The sequence below is a fragment of the Seriola dumerili genome, unplaced genomic scaffold (genome assembly GCF_002260705.1).
Source record: "Seriola dumerili isolate Sdu_G_001 unplaced genomic scaffold, Sdu_1.0 BDQW01000160.1, whole genome shotgun sequence".
In the NCBI taxonomy this organism is placed as follows: domain Eukaryota; kingdom Metazoa; phylum Chordata; class Actinopteri; order Carangiformes; family Carangidae; genus Seriola; species Seriola dumerili.
The window spans coordinates 792,461-811,797 of NW_019174415.1; the positions used below are offsets into that span (position 1 = coordinate 792,461).

The 19,337-nt window shown below is 41.8% G+C and overlaps 1 protein-coding gene across 1 annotated transcript in view; it reads left to right on the forward strand.

The window, feature by feature from the left end:
- Positions 1-19,337, forward strand: part of LOC111226437 (A disintegrin and metalloproteinase with thrombospondin motifs 2-like) — a 108,237-nt gene that overhangs the window by 40,893 nt on the left and 48,007 nt on the right. Inside the window, exon 3 of the mRNA XM_022751581.1 lies at positions 8,140-8,317. Coding sequence (XP_022607302.1) covers positions 8,140-8,317 — 178 coding nt within the window. The remainder of the gene's footprint in view (positions 1-8,139; positions 8,318-19,337) is intronic.

Here is a 19,337-nt window from a genome sequence, read left to right on the forward strand (position 1 = left end):
TTTAACACTAAAATCTTTTTTCATTTCTCATGTGTCACTTTCAAATTGTCTCATTTTTACCTACTGGTTCCTTTCCCCCCATCACTTCTTCCCAGCTGGTCATTTCTTCTGCTTTAACTGCTCTGCTCATTCTGTCTCTGTATCTTCTCCTTCTCCCTTCCTCATACTGCTGATTCATAATCTCTGTTTGGACAGAAAACAGAGGGAGGGAGCTTCTGTCCTGATGAATAACAACAGGAATTGGGAGAGAGAGAGAAAGCGAGAACGGGATACTGAGGCAGCCTCCTTTGCAAACTGCCTGCCTGGCTGGCACTCTGTCTCTCGGTTTGTCTGCCAGACTGTCAGTGACTGTATTTCTGTCTGTGTCAACGCTCTCGCCCTGAACCAAAATTTCCACATATCATGCGGGCAGGCTGACCAGGTTTGGCTTACTGCTGCTATTCTTAGGCTCGTGCCATCCAGGGTATGTTTAAATAATATGGCCTGCGTTTTGTTGTCTCTTGTCTGTCGTCTTTTTCCAACACCTGGCTGTGTCTTCACTCTCACACATTAGAGTGTCTCTACCGCTTAGTATTATGAAAAACGGAAAGAGGTGGAGTAAGGGAGGATGGTAAAACTAATGGAATTGTAAGAAGAAAAGACGAGATCAAAACCTAGTGTATGCCTTGACTGCGTCATGGGCTATTTGCATTCTGCCCAGTGTCAGCCGGTTTCAGCCCTTTATCTGTTTACTTCTTTCCTGCTCTCTGTGCTCACAGATAGTGTTTTAATACAAAGGTTTTCCAATGAAGTTGTTATCATGTACAAGTTTACTGTTTCTGTTATCAGACAGTGGAAGTATGAAACAAAAACACGACTAATTAAGACAACATGTTAACCAGGAGTCACTTCCAAGCCATTTCCTGCTATTCTGCTGCTAAAATATTGATTTTATAGCTGCGACGTCATCTGACATAATCACCATAAACATAAGATAAAGACAACACCTATGCTGTGGTTTTGGCTATATATACCTGTAATATGATCATTCAGAGAGAAAGTTAGAAGCTCATTCACATCAGCTGCCGTGCGGTCAGCATAGAGAGGTGTGCCTGTGAAGGCCAAGCCCTACCTCGTGCTCGTAGTGTAATACTGCCAACTCTCTTCTACGGAGAGTAGTGATGTTTGTCCAAGAAGCTAGATTTGTGGCTATAGGTGCTTTTTTTTTTTTTTTTTTTTAATTACAAAGCTGCTAAAGGGGTCTGAATAACCTGTTAAAGCATCAACCAAGGCACTAAGTTGCCAACACTGCTTGTTTGCACCAAATCATTTTGAAAATCAACGACCAACACTAACTCCAACATGCGGCATTCAGCTGACCAATGGTGTAACTTCATCAGTCAGTCTGTCAGTCAGTCAGCAACATGCATTTATAAGGCTGCACCGCTATTGCAGTCAAACTAAAAAATGAGGGAGAAACAAAGCAAAATGGAAAAGAAAAGAAAAAAGAAAAAAGTGATGGAGAAGAAAATTATATGGCAGCAAAGAGGGAAAGGAGATAAAGGAAGAGTGAAAATAGCATTGAGGTTCAGAAGGGGGTCAGACTCATGAGATGGAAGATGGTTGTGGAGATAACTGTGACATTGTGGAGGATTCACAGAGGGTCTTTCCTGTTTATTGACGTCTCCTCCTCCTTCTTCCTTTAACTGCTTCACTTTTACAGTCCCCCCCTTCTTCTTTCAGGACTCACAGACAGTATGTGCCTGAGTGGAGAGTTAAAACCTGGAATGACCCAGACACTGTGTGTTAGTGTGTGTGTGTGTATGTGTGTGTGTGTGTGTATTTTGGCTGACATACTGTGATCAAAAATGTAGGTCAAAGATGAACAATTTGCAAATGAGGTGGAGAAAGCAGGGAAAAAGAAATATAGGGTGACTGGAACAGGATTGCCATGTATGTGTATGTATGTGAGGTCGTGTAGGGGTGTGTTTTTTTTTTAGTGACCATTTTTAGAAACCACTCTATGTAATGAGCTGAGCAGGGTGACAGGGATGGGGCTGCATCGCTAAGTCCTGCGCGGCTTAAATCACACTGGCATCTGGATTCTTCTCACACACATAAACACACACAACCTGTCAGTGTGTGTGAGCATGCGTATGTGTGTGTGTGCGCGCGCACGTCAGTGTTTGTGCAGCTGACAGAGGACAGAGCAGAAAACGGTATGAGACGGTTCATGAAGGAAGGCCTCCGACATGTTTACATTTGAAAAAGTTTGTTTGCTGGATCAGATTTAGTCTCCTCATCCTCCGTGCATATCTCTGATTAACATAATTAGGCAATCGCCTCGCTCTTCAGGACATTAAGCAAATAATTTAATTCACTTAATGAATCTGTCTTAATACTTAACCTTAATTGCGGTTCTCTCCCTCTTCCTCTCTTCCTGCTCCTTCTGTTCTCTACCTTTTCTCCTGCCAGAGTGAAGCAGCAGAGAGGAAAGGTTTGCCAAGGGTCATAAATGTCTTATATATTTAGCTTCCCTGAATGTTTTAAATAGCTTTGCTTCATGCCACCTTCATAAATTTCATATAAATCTACATTTTTGCCAAAGCCATATTTAAAATCCAAACACAAAACTTGGCTTTCTCTGAGCTTGGCGGGGAACCATAAAGGTATAATTTGCCGCTGATGCGATTAAATAAAACGCTGTTTATATTTGCAGTGACGTGTCCTTTTAATCTCTCTCTCTCTCTCTCTCTCTCTCTGAAGTGTGTCTAATTTTTCAAATAAGCCTTACTATTGTACAAGCCTGATTTTCTTATGACTCAAAGAGTGAATGAATTGGAGGGTTACACTGTATGAGTGAGTCACTATCAAAGCTATATTTGTGCGTGGATGTGTGTTTGTGTGACTGTGTCTGTCCTGCCTGCCTCGTGGATGCATGCATGCAACTGTGTGTGCAGTTAGGTGGTGGTAGCAGGGTTATGAATCAGATCAAACACACACATACACACATAGTGACACCAGATCAAACATACACGCACAGACTGCCTGTGCTGGACTGAGCTGAAGGGCCCCGACCGGGTGTGACTTTGATCCTCACCACAACATCCTTCCACTCCAACACTGCTTTTCCTCTACTCATCTCTCTCACGTGCCCCTCAGGACACTTACCCAGGACTCGAGTTACTCCTTTCAGATCTTCAAATAGAGCTCGGTGTGCCTTCAAACACAGAGGATCCTCCTGTTGTAACTGGACACTCAGTGTGTAGGATCCAGATTTGGAGCCTGCCGAGGGGCTTCAGGTCTCAGAGGGAGGGTTATGGTTAGTGTCACCATCTCATTGGCTGTGACAGTAATTATCCCAGTTGTATGTGTTGAGCTGTAAGCATGTGTGGCTGGTGCAGGTTGCTAATGTGCTAATGTTTTCCCTGCTTTAATCTTGATGATAAATGACTCAAATGTAATTTACATCATTATTCCTTATGGTGGCAATTTATTTCCGAGCTTAGTCCCGACTGGTATCTAGCCACCACCCTAATACAATAGAGGTGAATACATTTTCGTTTGTACTAGTGAAGGTATTGAACTATAATATTTGAAAATCTAAACACAAGTTTTTCTAACCACAAAACTTGCCCCAGTTGCACAGACTTTTCTATGGACACTTTTCATTTCAAAACTGTGAAAATGTTGGTGGATTATTTTGACATAATATACTATACTATAATTCATTCAAAATTTCCTAGAAGTATCACCTTGGCATTATTAGCATTTAATGCAGAGATCATGGCTGTACTAAGAAGCGATCCAACAGGTGGTATTTTTTTTTCCATCACAATGTTGTTTACAGTCTATGTTGCCTTGACTGTGTGCAAATGATCCGTTGTTGTGGTGGCAAGCAGACATAAACCCCGAAACACTGAAGTAGATAATAGAATAATGGAGAAGATTCTCCGCCATGACCTTTTCAGCCAGATGTGCAGTGACGCATATTGTGTGTGAAGTAAAAATCTTTTATAATCACTGTGGGTGACGTCAAGATGCAGAGAGCAACTGTGTCAGATTTAAATGTCTCACGAGGGTAAAGTGGGGGATAATATGCTAAATTTTAACACATCTAACCTCATAAAAACCTTTTCAGGCTCATCACCCAAAGAAGCACAATGACTTTACTGTAGTAGGAGAGCAGCAACTAGCAAGGAACCTGATGCCACAGCAAATCCCTGAAGAAGAATTCATGATTGGAGACTAACATATCTTGTAGTAGCAGGTGAACAATCATGTGAAAACACAGGATACGTCTGGATATGTCTGGAATCACCTTCAGCCAAGATACACCAGACCTATTGAACTAATTAAACCTGTACACCTCTAAGAGCCTGATTAGGGATGTAATCTAACATGAATACACTATTCGGATATGAACACAAATAGTACATTTAGAACACTTTCAAACATCATTTGAATTTTTGCAGTAATTTATTATTTTTATTTAATTATTTTTTATTTATTGTTTTCCCTCTTCACTTGATTTATTAAAACACACCAAAAGATGTTATTTTGTTAATTCTATTGTTAATTCCTTCCTACGTCTTGGGTTTATCCAGGAAATAAACACACCCAGAGACAGTTAGAAGCTTTGCATTACACCCCTACCAACTATGTGCTTGATCTTCATCTGCAGCTTATCACTATGTGGCCCTCAACCCTGTCTTTGAATAACCTAACTCATGTCGGCACATTAAGGCTGGTAGTGTACTGCCGATGAATCTGAATTTCTCTCACTTGTTCTGGACACAGTGTTTGGACAAGCCTCCCTGTAATCCCCTCCACTAGGACTTGGCCGCTTCTGCTTTAGAGGAGATGAAGACAATGCTTCTCACTATGGAAATGTGTGCAGACGCTTTGATGCTTTATTCACTTCGGCTTTTCAAAGGACGTGTCCAGTTCTTCGGCTCCCTCGCACCTTCCCCTCTCTCTAACCCTCCGCCCCCACTATGCCGGCTCTGATCGATCCAACCATGTCTCCCAGTCCCACATGTCATCTTTTTTCTTTGACACTGCTCTCCTCTCCCCTCTGCTTGGTATTCTGGGGTGGGAATGCATGCACCATCGCGGATCCATCAGCTCCGATCGGAATGCCGCACCACGGCTCCGGGAAATGGAGGGATGAGAAGAGAGAGAGAGAGGTGGAGTGAGAAAGGGAGAAAAAGGAGGGAGAGAAGGAGAGAGAGAGAGAGAGAGAGGGGGCAGGTCAGTGGCTTGTCGACATCCCTCCGGGACCAAAGCCTCAGACTGACAGGGAGAGAGAGATAGGAGAATGGGAGAGGACGAGAGTAAAAGCAAGAAAAGGAAACCTTTTTATTTCTGAGGGGCCACTTTTGTTAATATCCAGCTCCTTTCAAATCAGCCTCTCAGGGGTATTCAAGGAGCATGCAAGTTCTTAAACTCAATTTTATTTAGCGCTCAAAGGATTCAGTAAGAGTTATGCATACTCGTATCCACAAAAAAATATAGCCGGGGTGCTTTCATAAATTAAAACTGCGCTCATTTTTGTTACGTTCAGGCTCCACACAAGGTGCTTTACCATGGATGATAGAGACATTATGGATACAGACGTGGCCAGTGAAATGACTTCTCTCATGACTGCACTTCACACAGTCGGCCCCTGAAATAAAGTCAAAAAAAATAATGCACAGTATATGCAGTATATCTGTTTTCTTACATTCACGTTAAATCAATTTCATTTTTGACGCGTGGTGTTTGAGAGATCTCAACTCAGTGGAACTTCAGAAAACACTTGCAAAAAGACAAATGGAAAAGCAAATGATAAAACATCATTAACAGTTTGACACTATAGGTAGCAGTTAAAAAAGAAAACATAAATAAGGAACGCACAAACAAGTTAAGAAACACATTCACCAGTTGGACAACATGTACACATAAAGAAATGCGCTGCAATAACTGAAAGTTAAAATTCAAGTCGTATAAAACACAGTGAAAATTTCCTGAGCACAATAAAAACTGATGAATACACTGACCCAATAAGCTGCCAAGGTTTATTTTAGTTTTAACATTCTGATTGTGTGATTACAGTATTTGGGATATGTTTATACATCTAGCGTTCGCCTTTTAACCTGCACTTACTGATTTTCTGGCCACAAAGCAGAAACAAATTGTGAGCACAGCACTGACATATCGTCACCCTTAAGTTGATATGTCAAACAACATCCGCATTCCTGTAGAGCTGTTATTCTGGCCACCCAAGAAATGTAAGGAGTCACTCTCCTTTTAGCTCTTTAGCTGCCATATGCGTCACTATGTTCAGCACCCAGTCACTAACTTACTGTCTGTCTCCTGTTTGATGATGTGCACATCGTGTACAGTGGGAATATCAGAGTTTTTGTTGTTGTTGTTGTTGACAACAGCTTCCTGCTGCGTCTGGAAATGAGATTGATGAGAGCAGTGAGACTGAACCAAAACAGTGAAGTTGCAGGTCGTAAAACCAAAACAACGAACTGAGGGACGTTAAGTCCTTTTACATAAAGCTGACGAGAACTGCATTTGTGGGCGTTAATTCTCATGGGTTCATTTCTGTTTAACATACAAATAGTCATGTGATACACGTATTGATTGTAGCTGATTTAACCAATTATTTATTAACTCATCAGTTTTTAATTTACCACAGAATCGTATATGGTGTTCATCTCAGCTCAGTTGTGTACAATTTGCAGTGTTTCTCTATTTGCTTGTGTCTGCATGTTGCATATACCGTACAGTACGTTGTCAGATTGGTGGATGTGTTTGTTAATTGGCTTGTGTTTTGTTTGTTGTCATGTGTTTCACTGAGGCTGCAGTGTGTTGGGCTCTCTTGGCCTCTCTAATGTAGTCCAAAATATAGCATAAATTGGTCTTAGACGGTTTCACCATCTTAGCAACATAAAACACCCTCTTTAATCACTTGGTTTGGAGGAGGAAAAAACTTTTCACAAAAAGGGAAAGCCTTTAAGTAGAGGAACAGAGGAGGGATCCCTCCTCCAGGACACAGGAATAGGCATAAATTATCAGTAGTAGAAATACAATATGTAGAAATAAAATGACAAAATATTCAGTATAATAGGTTAAGGAGGTTAAATGGTGATTTGAATGTTGCACTCCAGACATACAGTTTTCTATTTCTGAAATATGCCTAGAGGCTGAAAGCATGACTGTACTTATACAGACTATTACAGTCAGTCATTTGTAGCTTGAGTTTTCTGACTCCCAGCTCCCATGTCTTTCTGCAAGACTCTGTGCAGTGCAGTCCACACTCAGCTTTTCATCACACGTTCTTTTGTAATGTATACTGTATTTTTTTTTTATCATCAGCTGACTTTCTTCTCTTCAACTTGCTCATCATCCCTTTCCTTCTCCTGTCAGAGTGGAAGGGAGAAGCACTGATCGTATCGATGTCCTCTTTCTTCTTCATTTATCACTCTCTTTCTTTTGCAATCTTCCTCTCCAAAGCCTCACCATCCTCTCTGTGTGTTCTCCCCCATGGCTTTCCTCTACAGCAGCGCGTTGCCTTGGTAATTACCAGTTGTCTTAAACAGACAGATGGAATAAGAGAGAGTGACGGGCAATTTTCCCAGTGCCTGTTTTCCCCGTGTATGTGCACGCAACTCCTTTTTGCGTGTGTGTTCTGTATGCACGCTTCTTTACTTCTCTCCATCTCTCCATCTCTTTCAGGCTTCCTCCTCACCCCCCTCTCCCTGTGAGCTTGCATTTGTGCATGGCTGATGTGTGTTTGTGTGAGTGTGTGTGTGTGTAAGGTGGACGGGGGAATTACCTGACAGAATGCGTTAGTTCAGGATGGGAGTGGGACAGTCTCATCTCCTCGCTCTTGTGTTGGCCATTTTAGATGCCAGGTGTCACTCTGACCCTCTTCAGGGCTGTAAGGGATCACTGCTGTCCCTTTCTCTTCTCGTTTTTCCCAGCATGCCACTAAAACAGCAATGGAGTAAAGCAAGGGGCTATTTCTTTCTATAAACTGTCAGACCAAGAGAGGAGGATGGATGGAGTAGGGAAAAGCAGGGGCTGGGTGTTAGGTGGTGAACATGATGTCAAAGTTCACCTACTCATTTTCATGTCATCCAATTAATTTTCCACACTTTCTTTCAGGCTGGTATGATCAAGACGGAGCAAGAGGAGTTTTTTATCGAGCCGGTGGAGAGGGGCGATGGAGTGATAGAAGAGGAGGAGGAGGAGGGAGGAGGAGGAAGGACACACATCGTCTATCGCTCTTCAGCCGTAAAGAAAGCGCCCATCAGCAGCACGGCGGCAGACTACCACTCCAGAGGTCAGTCTGTGGCTTCCACTGTTCCATCCTCCACCTTTGTACATCCTTGACGGGATGCTTCTCATGCAGCTTTCAGCTCAATCGTTTCCGTTTTTTCAACTTAAACTGCAAGCTGAAAGCTAATTCCCCGATCATTCCCCTTAAATTTTAAACCCACAGAAGTGTGAATATTTCTCTTCAAGTCTTGCACATTTGACTTTTTGTCAGCATTATTGTTTTTTGCAGTAAATCCTACAACACTGCACAGGCTGTGCTCGTTCCTTCTCAAATAAACTATAGACAAGTATTAAACCATTCTTCCCTCATACACACCTGGTTATATAATCATATCAAACTATTGTATGCAAAGACAGCGAGTCACAGTGAGCATACCCTGCTGTCAAAAAGATTACACCTACACACACTCAAACGCATCCTCCTGTCACTGCACTAATTTTCCAGCGAGAAAGGGGTGAAATATGGAGACACATGTTTGATTGGTAAGGTAACACCCTCTGAATTTTTTTATACGCTTGCCTTGGCTGCTTTAACAGTTAACAGCTAACACTCAAGTCTTTGGTTTCTCATCACGTCTGCCTCCATTTTCCACTCTGCAGATGAAATAAATGAACTGAAACAACAGGAAGGGCCATTATTTTAGAGGAAGCATAATACTTAGAGTTTGACATAGCGTGTCGGCTCCAGGATTAGAGGGAAGCAGGATAAATGTGTATTCAAATAGGCCTTAATACGCAAGGTCTGAACATGATCACACAAGATTAATTATGTTGTCATTATGAAAAGTCATCTCTTCATCTGTTTTAATTTGTATTACTCCAAAATCTTATTTATTTTCAATGAAATGAGGAAAAATAAAATCTGGCGATGAAAAGTCATATGACTGATAAAGGGTGTTCGTACACTCGCCTCGCACTTTAAACGAATTTATCAACAAAATTTATCTAACAGTGTTTTTTACTTTGCTGAACACAAAAATAAAGGAAGGAAGTTTTGATCATTGATTTGCAAGTTTGGAATATGCATGTATTTATTATTTTATATAACCCCAAGGGACAAGAAGCACCAAAACTCTCTCTTTAATTATACATTTCTCAGTCTAATGTTGCACCTTCAAAAGCACTTAATGCAGCTTCTCCACATCAGTAACTCCCTACAGTAAGATATACACGTAAGAAAGCACAGTAACACATGTTTCAATCTTTTATTCATCTAAAGCCTGGGGACAACATTTAATGTTCATGAACCAGGATGAAGAAGAGCAATGTCATAGGCTAATATGGAGCGCAACATATATGATGCACTGCAACAACTAATAACACTCACATTTCATAGAAACCAGTTGCATATACTGTGACACTCTGTTGCTTTAGAAGTAGTTTCAAAATTGAACATGAAGTGGGGAGATATTATAATTACAGCAGGCATAGAAGTTTGCAATAATTTGGAAAGTACTACACTTGGCTCATACCAGTTGACCCAGAGTATACACTATATAAAATGTTCACATCTTATTATTGTACAAAACACAAATTGAAAAAAAAAAGGAAAGAAGGCAAGAAAACTTCCCAGAAAATAGCATTTTCAGTATTGTCAGCTGTACTGTCAAGAACTTGGCATGCTGGGAAAAATATTACTGCAATGCATGCCTCAGGCTTGTGTCAGTAGAAGTGGCTGTCCAATCACTGTGACTGATCTGATGCCTAAGAGTCAATCAATTGTGACCCCGACCAGTGCAAGAGTCTGCATCTCAACTAATCACCAAAGCAAAAATATTCTCAAAGAAGCGCGTTGAACAGACACGAGTCGAAACGCTTCATAACGAGTGTATCGCGATAGACGAGATCAGTGTCTTCCTATTCTGAGCAGTTGACTCAAGAATGTCTAATAATATACAGAAAGAGAGAGAGAGTTTCCATAGGAACACCCAGTGAGGACAGACTGCATTAGAGTAACACAGATCTGCTCCCACTGTTACTGATACCTGGCAGTACATCCACACACACATACACACACACACACACACACACACACAGACACACACACACACACACACATGTAAGCATGAACACACACACTGAACTGAAGAAAAAAAAAATCCTATACGGAAACTCACTCACAGACAGGATGTAACCACATGCAGCTTACACAACTCCCTTGATCATACATTTACACTTCTGAACACATACACACAGACGCGCAGACACACACACACACACACACACACACACACACACACACACATACACACACACACACACACACACATACACACACACACACACACGCACACACACAACACGTCTCACTGCTCCTTGTTGCCTTTGAATCTTTCTTTCTAATGAAGAGTGGGGTGCAGATCAATAGCGTAGGATAGAACAGGCCTCTGTGTGTGTGTGTGTGTGTGTGTGTGTGTGTATGTGTGTGTCTGTGTGCGTGCATGTATGGCGTGGGCATGAGTTCTGTGGTCGTCTGGCTTCGATTGCTGGGATTTTCAAGGCTAAGCAGACAGACGGACTGACGGACAGACAAGCAGGCATGTGCTGCTCCCAGTAGCATTTGATGTGGATCTCTCTCTTCGTTTCTCTTCTCTTTTTACTTCTTATCTTTTGTCTTAGCTATTCTAGACCACAACATTATGTAAACATAAGGTTTACCTTCCAGTTGTTACATCATATCACTAATATCACAGCCACATGGACACATTGGAAGCACATTACAGATTCTCCTGCCTTCTCACTCTCCCCCCACTCCCACCCCCGTTAAAACCAAATCAAATTCTTTTCCTCTCCCGTATATTGTCTTTCTCAGACAGTCACTCTCTGTAGATCAATCAGGGAAATTAGCGAATTAATTAATAATCAATCAATCATTTCTGGAGATCTCCTTCGCCAAGCCTGCTTAATTCACAGCAAGTTATTGAGTGTTGGACTCATTTCCTGGCTAAAGACAGAGGTAAGGAAGTTATATTTAGCAAGGTAATAGAGGAGCTCAAGAAGGAGAGAAAGAGAGATGAAGACAGAGCGAGATTGATCGGTTTCTTACACCATAAGCTGAGGAGGTGTGAATCAATGTCCTAAGTGGAGAGAGCAAGCTTTATTATTAATGTGGCACATTCGTCAATTAATCGCTGCAGCGATAGAAAACGAAGGATTGCCATTCATTTTTAGCCGGGCGGACAGAGCTCCATCCTTCAATCTGTCTTTTCCTCCCCCTTTACAATTTCATTTTATCTCCTTCTTTTATCTGTGGTTTTGATCAATGTCTTTCTGTTCTGCTAATTTTACTCTTTTTCTCTGGGTGTAGCGTCACTTGCTACTTTTTGCCCCATAGAAACTCTCATCTTGTTTTCCCCCATTCGTCCTCTGGTGTCAGTAGATATGACTTCATGTTTTTGTTTTTTTTTGCTTGTTTTTTCTGAGGTTGGTCAGTGAGGGTGGAGTTTAGTGTTTTGTCCAGGGGGACTGAACTGTATGTGTGGGTGTGTTGCTTCAGCTGTGTGTATACAAGCATGTGTATGCATGCCAGTGCAGTGTTGTTGGACTACCAGAGGACTTTTTCCCATAATCCTCTTCACCTAGTCTGCTACCTAAACTTAAATCCCACATTAATATTATGCATAAATGTCACCCAGGGAGCTTTTTTTTTAACTGTTTCCTGTCTAAATGCTCCTCTCAGCACTCAAGAAGCAACATGACCGGCTACCGTATGTTATGTTTTGGTAGCATGTTATCCATCAGCTCTGCTCTCCGCTGTCATGTACAGTAGGCTATAGAATTATGATACAAAACACTTGTCCTTTGCAGCTGACTTGTTGTCATTGACATTTCAGTTGTATTGTTCTCAAGGCAGAAATGCTCCCTGCAGCCTCTGGGGCAAAGCCATTGCAATTAGCTGGTGGGCTGACACTGGGCGGAGGACAGAGGCAGGTACACAGCACCCCATGCATCTGCACAAAGCCGGCATTTGTTTTATGCCTCAGGCGCTGCTGTTCTGTGCCATTCTGGTATGTTTTTGCTGTATTCTGTTATGTTTTATTGTTCTGGGTCGACGTGACGTTGTTCGGTGAGTGTTGTTGTGTTGTTGGTGCATGCCACGTTGCACAGCGCTGATACAATGACGCATCAGCCTCAGTCTGGGCTGAGAGGAAGTTGAAGCAGGTCAGACAGAGGCCAGTGGTGCTAGTCACCGTAGCTTAATGTCTGCCTCTCGCATCCAGAAAATGAAGGGGGCTCCCTCGAGAACCCACTCTGTCTCTACCTCTCTCTCTTTCTTTTGCTTCACTCCCCCTTTTTGCTCCTCTCTGCTCTGTCTCTGCTGGTGTGACACAAGGATAGTCATATGGTGCAAGGGGTTTTAAGAGGAGACTCATGTTTAAGCACTTAGAGATGTGAGCACGCACACGTACACAACTCAAAAATGGCCTGAACTCATCCTCGGTGTGTAACAGGGTGTCCCAGCAGACACTTTTCGGTACAGCGTGCCTCTTGTTGGAATCCCAAATAGCCACCTAGAAGGTGACATTCTTCTGACATTATTATGAGGCTTATTTAAGACATTGTGCTAAGAACATCCTCTAATCACCTTCCTTTAGACCTACACTACCACAAGCTGCAAGTGGATGTGGACAACTTTAAAGAGAAATTACAGTGTCATAGATCCAAGGTCTTATTTCTGTAGTTTTGGCCGTAATTCCAAAGGGGTCAGACAACACAACCCGCCAGGTTGGCCAAACATTTGTGGAAGTGAAAACATTGTAATAAACAGAAAATTTCCGCTGAGCAGATACTCTGCAGATTAGTGCCTCACTCCATTATCTAGCCCAGTTCCTGAAGCAACATGTCCACATTCAAGGTGTGTCTCCCCATTCACCCTGAAGGAAGATGCCCTAGTATGAATGAGTTCAGGAGCCGCCTGTCCTGAGAGTCTTTAGGCTGCTGTTAAGCTCTAAAATGAGTAGTTATCAAGGAGAATTCCTTAACCGCATATAGACTATGTAAACAATGTCATCTGCCAAGGCCCGTCTGAGGCTGAGCATTTTTAGCAGGGGAAACCTAAAACTTAGCAGCAAATTCCAGGATCTGGGATCATAAACCTCAGTGAACCATTATAGTGCAGTAAAATATGGGCTGTAAAGCTCAAGATAGTCGTCTAGAATAAATGTATATAGTGTTGAATAGAAGGTGTTAATTGGAGGTGTTTAAAAAGTTCATTTCAGCAGGGACCCACTTTGGATCAGCAGTGTGCATCAGTGCATACCTGTGTAAACACACGTACATGCAGCCAAGCAGAAACATGCACACACAAAAGACAAAACACAAAGGTGCAAAAGTACTCACATGTGCACTGCACGCACACACACACACACACACACACACACACACACACACACACAGATACAGTATATATGCGTGAATGAGTGCTGGCCCAGGTGTGCCTCTGGGTGGAAATTACAGTGCTAGGAGGGGAAGTATTTCAGCAGCCAGCTGCTTCCTCTCTCCCTCTCTGTGGCCACTGGCTCTATCCCTGGAGAGCACAACTGGCTTATTACCTCACTCAGCATATGTGTGTGTGTGTGTGTGTGTGTGTGTGTGTGTGTGTGTGTGTGTGTGTGTGTGTGTGTGTGTGTGTGTGTGTGTGTGCGCACGCCTCTGTGCAGTCATGCATTCCTGCATGTATGTGTGCTCCCCCGTGCTTTTGCGGGTTTTATTTCTTGCCTGTTTCACTCATGACTGACTGACAGCATTTGTGCGTCTACTGGTGTGTAAGTGTGTATTTGTCCGTGTGCCTGCGCTGGGTCCCTCTGTGTGTGTTCTCCCTCTGGCTCATCTGACTCCTCACCTGCTAGTAAGCTCCCAGCAGGCCTTCCATTGAGCCATCACTCAATGTGCCACGGCGCTGTCTTTAAAAAGAGCAGGACTCCGGGGATAATAGCAGGGTGCGGCCGACCTCTGCTCCTGTCTACAGCCACTGCTTCTACACTGACCCACACACAGTCTGTCTGTGTGTGTATGTGTGTCTTTGTGTCTGTGTATGTGTGTGTGTCTGTGTGTGGGTTTCTGTCTGTCTGTGAGACAACGAGAGAGTGAGCAATGAGAGGATGAGTCGGAGAAGAAGGGAAGCCTTGGGGGGATGAAGAGGAATAGTGTTATTAAAGCCTTAGTGACTGAGAGAGCGTCACTATAATCATGGTGATCATAGTGTTTTGACAAGATTAGCACCTTTCCGAGCTTTGGTGCTGCCTCTGATGTGGTGTTCATATTTTCAGAACCACTCTTGATGTCAAAATCCTGCTACATAGCTAAGAGTGTCTCCATACTATCCATAGTTTATTTGTCCAATGGGAACATTCCTGTCTGTTGATAGGGATCAAAATATTGAATAGTTAAGATTAAGGTTTTGAGTTAGATTATGGATATAGTATAGGGATTAAATGTAGTGTTACAATATTCAAAGTTTGTGTGTGATTATATCAGAAAAACGGTTCAGGCATTATGATTAGATCATATAGCTGTGTAGACATCTCATTAGTCATTATTCTTACTTATGTTATGTGTAGTATTAATGCTTGGTTGAAAAAAAAAACTAAAAAAAACATGTTTTATTGATACCAGGAAAATTTATGAGCAATATATGTATACATGCAGTAGCTTGACTATGATTGTGCAATGATAAAAATATATTTCATAATATCCTAGTACCTTAATTTTTATGTATGCTAACTTAAACGCAGAGCTCGCACACAGCAGGTACAACCATGTGACTACAATTACATGCAACAGACCTCCCTGGAGGTGGCCAGTGTTCTATGTTAGCATCAGTTATGTAACCAGTCAAGCTAAGGGACAGAAGCTCATGGAAGATGAGATGGCGTGTGACTTCCTTCCTCCCACTACTGTCACAGTGCTGCAAACATACTCTATACGCACACACACACACACACACACACATGCTGTGTTAAATCTGGCACTATACTCAGAGAAGTGTGGGAGCCGCTGCCATCGCTGAATAAGCTTGATGTGCACGCTTGAGCAGGAAAATTTGACATTGTTTATAATGTTAAAGCTTCTACACATTAAGTAATAAAAAAAAAGGAAACACATTTTTTCAGTTGTTTTGGCTGATTATAGCTCCTTTCAGACTATGTGGGTGATCTCCTGTTAGTTCAGTTGCATTTGTTAGGGGAGTACAATTTTCACCTTTATCATCTTTATAAGCACACAGAGTGTAGTGACTCCCAGCACGGCTCCATCCAGCATCTGAGCTCTAATCAGCCAGAATAACTGAAAACACCTGTGTGGGCGTGCAGGGCCTTTAAACTACGGTATGTTTGTCCCTGGTATGAGCAGCTTCTCACTAAAACACCATGTAGGTTAATGTAGTAATATGTGTGTAAAGAGGATGTAATACTATGGCAGCAGATACAGAGGTTAATGGAGCCTCTCATGTGAATGAGGCTTTCATCGCTCTGGAGACCCAAATACAGTCACTGCTATTACAGCTTTTTCATCGCCCTGTGTGTGCATCTGTGTGTGTTATGTGTGTGTAGTGGTTGTCTACTTCAGTGTGTGTGTGTGTGTGTGTGTGTGTGTGTGTGTGTGTGTGTGTGTGTGTGTGTGTGGTTTTAACTCTTTAGTTTGTGTCTGTGATCAAATCTATGTTTGTATGATGACTGTGTATTACATAAAAAAATCCTCCCAAAGGCAGACACATGAAAGAACAAAAATGTGGTGTGACTAAAAATATAACAAAACAATCCTAAATCAAGTTTCACTATTTTTTAACTTTTTGGGGACCGTTCAACTGTATCAAATGTTCTTCATCAGCAGATGGGGTTTACCAAATTGCCTCTGTTGACATGTGAGCTCAGTAGCTGTAATAATTTCATCCGTAGCACCAAAACAATCCCAGCTCAAGGTAAACTTACTAACTTTTTAGTTCACAGTTCACTGAAAGTGAAGAACAAGAATAATAATACACATTTATCAGGCAACTTGCTTCTACTTGGGGAAAAGTGGAAGAATAATCTTTAAAATTTGCTCTCAGGTGATCACATGATTAATCACATGTACTGTATGGTTAGAACAAGTATAGCGACAAGGAATTAATTATTATCTTTACGTCTTTCACATGGTTTATTCTTTTGAAAAAAAAACTAATGCTGCAAAAATATTTGTGTTTAATGTTACAGTTCATTTTATTTTTTTGAAACCCCACAGCTCTTATTTATTTATAATATACGGATAGGGATTAATAAAAGAATTTAAGAGAATGTTTTGGAAGTTGGAAGTTTGATAAAAGTATGAGTAGGAGTAACATTGAAGGATTTTTACTTTACAATAGCTTATTTTTGATTGTCTCAAACAAAGACGGGATATGTTTCTGTTTGCGCAGTGGCAATAACGGACAGACATCCGTGTCTTGAGAATGAAATTGTCAAAGTGGTGTGTGCGCCTTGTGGCTGCTGTCTGATTAGCAGAGTGATGGGTGGTGGTGGGAGTTTGTTAGGCTGCAGTTCATTTGCTGCTGCGCCCCCTAGGGAAGTTTAATTGAATAAAACACAGCTCTGTGCTTCTTCATTCAACATCGTCTATAATACTTGCCACAAGCATCAATTTATGGCTCAGACAGTCAGAAGGTTAAAAACGAGGAGGATATGTGATCAGTGTAGCGTATTAGTATTTTTGTGAATTTTACTTTAAATGTGATGTACTAATGGATCACCATAGATGAGAGCGGGGGGGGGGCGGAGGGGCAGAAATTCCAATCATCTCCATCTTTGTCTTCAGATTCTTTGCTCCCTCTGAGCTGGCTGATACATCTTATAGCATTAGTCTGATGTGTTCAGATTTAGCTCGAATAAAAGTGGAGAATGGCTGTAGAGATGAGAGGATAGAGAGAGGGAGGAGAAAACAAAGCCCGCTTAGAGCTTAGCAGGAGCTGAAAATACACATTTGTCATTCTGTTTACTGCACCCAATGAACCGGAGTGACTGTCAAATCCAGATGGGTCATGTTGTGGTTGTCCATGCACTGTTGTGCCCTGACCTTTAATCATGTGTGCTTGTGTGGAGCAATTACTGTAACACAGTGGTGGTAGGAGGCAAACTACAGGCCAGGTTATTAGTCTTCATTTTTCAGAGATACTATAATCTAATGATACTTTCTAATTGTGTTGTTCTTGTCTCGCAGGCTCTGTTCACACACTTTAAATTGTGGCTGCAGCAACATGATTTAGTCACTCTTGGGTGCTTGAAAGACCAAGCAGGGCAATATGCCTCATTGAGAATTGGATGCCATAATTAATTGCAATTTAATGGAATTTTATATTCGAGATCAACATGTATATCAATTTCATTTCCAATGCATATCATTTATTTAAAAAAAAAATATCATTGATATTACTGCAAAATTAAATGTTAGCTCACCATCAGATTTGACTTTGAAGATATACTGTAAGTACAGAAAGATTTGTGTTTGTTTGGAGCAGTGTGTGTGTGTTTGATTGTGTAGCTGCAGGAGCTCAGTCTCAAAGAAATATCACAGAATTACAGATTTGGTGAAGTGAAAATAATGGCGTTGTGGTGTAGGCAGTCTGTCCACTGTGTGTATGTGCAGTGCACACATGCAAGGTTGCCATGCAGAACGAAAGCACACAAAAAAAGGATTGTTTTCCAGCACTTCAACCACATGCAACTGCATTAATTGAATAATTAATCTGAAATTTGATTTAAAGTCATGCTTCTGCAACTCTAACTCTGCTAGTTCATTCGTTTCTATTCTACCTATTGTAACTGAAGACATGTAACTGAGATGTTTAGATCCTGCATCCAAAACTCTTTTGGCTGGTAACTGTTGTTAAATATTGAAACAATCTGTGTATTGTGCTTTCTACCAGGACCACAGTCTTCCCCTGACATTAACAAAGCATTTAGAATTGCTTAAACATAACCATGGAAACATTAATCATAAAAAACGAATACAGAGGCCAAGTGCTCAATCAGCTTCACATTGAGTAACCTTAAGATGCTCAAGAAGACAAGAAATACCATACTTAGGCAGTATATTAATTTTCATCTGATTGCCAGGAGCAGCTATGAAATACATTGACAGTGAATGTTATGCAGGTATACATTCAGATATTCCATTGTGAAAGTTTCTGTGTGAGACAGAATAATGCTGATCAGGTTGAAGTGTTAGCTTTACTCTGCTGGGAGAGCCAGACTGGGAGGGGGGTCAGTTTGTTCTCTGTGGAGTGATCTGCATCTGAGGAGCTCTTGTAATACAGTTGAGCCACTGGTTTACACAGTCAGTTGAAAGTGACTGTGGAAGCCCTTTCCTTTTATGTAATGTGTCCTCTGCAGCTGTGGTCACAATCAAGCTGAGATAATTACTGAGCACGCTGGCATGTCTTCACTGCTGTGCTCTTTGCGTGTGTGTGTGTGTGTGTGTGTGTGTGTTGTCGCAGAGCAGCTTATGTGCGAACTCTACCTCTCCTGCCATATGTATCGTCCTGTAGTGATGAGAAAGAGATAGATCATCTTCCATAGCAGATGTGCTGATGCCAGAGAAAACTTAGTTCACTTCTTTGGCATATTACCCATGCTCCCCCTGTGATCCTTCTCTCTCTCCAGCCTTCCTATCAGAACTCTGGGAGGTTTCTGAAAGTGTTCCCAGTCATGCTGACAAACCCCAGTGTTCTGGCTTGTGAGCATCAATGTGTGTGTGTCTTTTACTCTTATCTTGCTCATACACAGTAGATAAACCCCTCCCCTCTCTCCCCTTCGCTTTCTCCTTTTGACCTCTATTCCTAAACTATCCATCCATGTTTCTCTTTTCCTCTTCCTCCTTCCTTGCTTCTCTTTCTCCTTCTCTTCTTCCTCACTCTCTAAAGAGTGGACCGTGTTTTACTGTCAAAGTTTCATGTGTGTTTCATCTCTGTTGGGTGTGGTCAGAAGTTTGCTCCAGTAACTACACCCAACACCGATCTCGCAGTGTACCGAAACAACGTGGAGAACTTTTTT